The 2,500-nt window shown below is 46.8% G+C and overlaps 1 protein-coding gene across 1 annotated transcript in view; it reads right to left on the minus strand.

Annotated features, from left to right (window-relative positions):
- Nucleotides 1-2,500, minus strand: part of jbug (filamin-type immunoglobulin domains fbug) — a 99,185-nt gene that overhangs the window by 13,201 nt on the left and 83,484 nt on the right. Inside the window, exons 32-36 of the mRNA XM_086540287.1 lie at nt 2,352-2,469; nt 1,939-2,076; nt 1,672-1,845; nt 448-587; nt 86-289 (exon numbers count right to left, since the gene is read on the minus strand). Of these exons, the coding sequence (XP_086396413.1) occupies nt 86-289; nt 448-587; nt 1,672-1,845; nt 1,939-2,076; nt 2,352-2,469 (774 nt within the window). The remainder of the gene's footprint in view (nt 1-85; nt 290-447; nt 588-1,671; nt 1,846-1,938; nt 2,077-2,351; nt 2,470-2,500) is intronic.

The following is a 2,500-nucleotide window of genomic DNA, read 5'->3' on the forward strand; positions in this document are numbered from 1 at the left end:
AAATATAATACAGAAATACTCCCCCCTGAATATCTGCATGAACAGCAATAAAATAAATTGGCTATACATGGAAGCTTAAAAATACCTTTGTGTGGTCAAGACCAGTAACTTGGACTTTTGTAACATCGTATATATTACAGGTAAAGGGTGAGCCACCGACGCTCTCCCCATCCATGAGCACGTTGATGGTATGGGGCCCGACCTCCCCCGGCTGGAACTCCGCAGTCACCTTGTTGGGAAGTTCACCTGTGATCTGCACTGGTACCCGAGACCCTGACGGAGACGTTACCTGGAGACACGGAGGGAATAACAGCTGTCACACAAAGAAGCACAATCGGGACGCATTTTCAAAACTTATACTGCCTTTGATGAAAGAGAAGTAATTCCTGCAACCCGCATTACAAGGACAAAGACGGATCGAAGGCAAATCCTTGCCGAGGGACTTACTTGCACAATGCAGTCGGTGACTTCGGCGCTCCGAGGATCGATGGTGAAAACGGCGGTGCGGGCCAGGGACGACATTTTGAGTCCCGCGCCCGAAATGACCACCTGGCTGCTGTCGCTTACTCGACACTTAAACGGCGACCCTGAGGAGGATGCGACGTGTCCTTTAGTTATTGCTCTTGAACATGACTTCGCTGTTAATCTTGGGTTTGGCCTGGTATACTGATCTTTCCTGGCGCAAATTAATGAGGAGGATCTTGTGCGTTGGCATCATCAAACACGTGGAATAAACCTATATACAGTATCTATGTGAGTTTTCACATGTAGACTTACTCATACCCCCCCCCCCCTTCGGAAAACAAGGGAAATCACCTGGTAACATGTTTACAAAGCGAGAGACTTTCGGGCCAGATTATGCGCGGTCATTTCAAACGAGGATCAAATACGCTTGGGGAAAGTTACCAACCATTCCTGATAAAGCACTAGCACTCACACTAAAATCTATTCTATTACTCAAGAAACTGTTACCGGGTTTGTCAAGCAAAATTCTATTGCGGTTTTATTACAACTTTATAAAAAAAAAACAAAAAAACATTACCAAATGTTACCGAAACGTATATCTCGACAGATACCAGCAGACATTTGCTAGGTCACAGAAATCACAGGAAATTTTTACTTTTTGGTAAAACTTTCAACATCCAAATGTGTGGCAACACTTCTGTCATTTTTCCTCCAACCTTTGACTTTTCACAACATTTAACGCTCATCGTGTCCACTGATAATTCACAAAGCTTTTCATTTCCTTGTTGGCACACTTCTGTTTACTTCAAGCAATACACTACATCCCAGAGCTTATACCGCTAAGCGCACTATCTGATCCAACTACTCGATAGTCATCAAAATGGCCAAGGGAAAAGCCACAGGCATCCACAACACAAAGATAAGCAAATACATGAATGGCACCCGAACGCGTGCGGCCACGGTCTGCGGTTGAGATAACGCCACAATGAAAGCGTTATAGTGGGTGTGCGAACGAGTGCCTATTGTGATTGCTACTAGTGATTCTAAGGACCAAAGGACCTTGATTAATATGTAGTACAGACACACATAAGTACATTAATGTGCAGATTTAAATCACCGCACCCACACGCACACATGCACACACGCAGACGTCCACACTTGACCTGGCATGGGGCCACGAGTAAAGTAGAGTAAGTAGCCTCTGACCTGGGACCGGCTCGCCGTTGAACTTGACAGACAGCGTGTGGACGGCGGCCTCTTTGGGCTTGAAGTTGACCCTGAACCTGGCGTGGCCCTCAGACTGCACGTAGTTGGGCACATTGCGGCCATTCACGGACACAATGATCTCCAGGTTCCCCGCCCCAGCCTGTGAGGCGTCGACTGCAAAGGACGGGATTAATCAAACATATTTTCAAAACTCCATTCTAGCTGAAGATATTAAAAAAAGGTAGCAAGAAAAGCACGAAAACTCACTGGAGAAATAGACTGGCTTGGCAACGATCCCACTGGCCACTTCGGTGACCCTGACTCTATTGGCGTCGTAAGCTTTGACCAGGAACGGCGAGCCGGGGACGAGCATCCCGGCCACGCGCACCTCCACGCTGTGGTCGCCTGCAATAGTACGACGCTAGAGGGAAGTCCTTCTCGGGCAAGGAATCAAGTGCGGGTATCGGATTTAAATATATATTAAGAATGGAAGTATAAACATTCCATATTTACAAACACACACACACACACACTCTCTCTCTCTCTCTCTTTCATACTTGGAACAGTAAATAAATGAACTCAACATATGGGGGAACTAGGCAGGGAAATAAGGGAAACGCAAGTCGTAGATAAATTAAAGGAAAAAAGTCCAGAAGAGACCAGGGCGACCCCATACTGACCCACTTCTGCCGGCGTGTATTCTACCATCAGTTTGGCCTCATCGGTCGTGCTGATGCGGTGCTCCAAGACATGCCTGGCGGGCGAGAGCACCTTTACTTCCAGCTGGTCCACAGTCGCCTGCGAAGACATTTCAAGGAAAACATTTTGT

The sequence above is a fragment of the Penaeus japonicus genome, unplaced genomic scaffold, assembly GCF_977035675.1.
Source record: "Penaeus japonicus unplaced genomic scaffold, GWHDUDI00000001_assembly GWHDUDI00000009, whole genome shotgun sequence".
NCBI classification, from domain to species: Eukaryota; Metazoa; Arthropoda; class Malacostraca; order Decapoda; family Penaeidae; genus Penaeus; species Penaeus japonicus.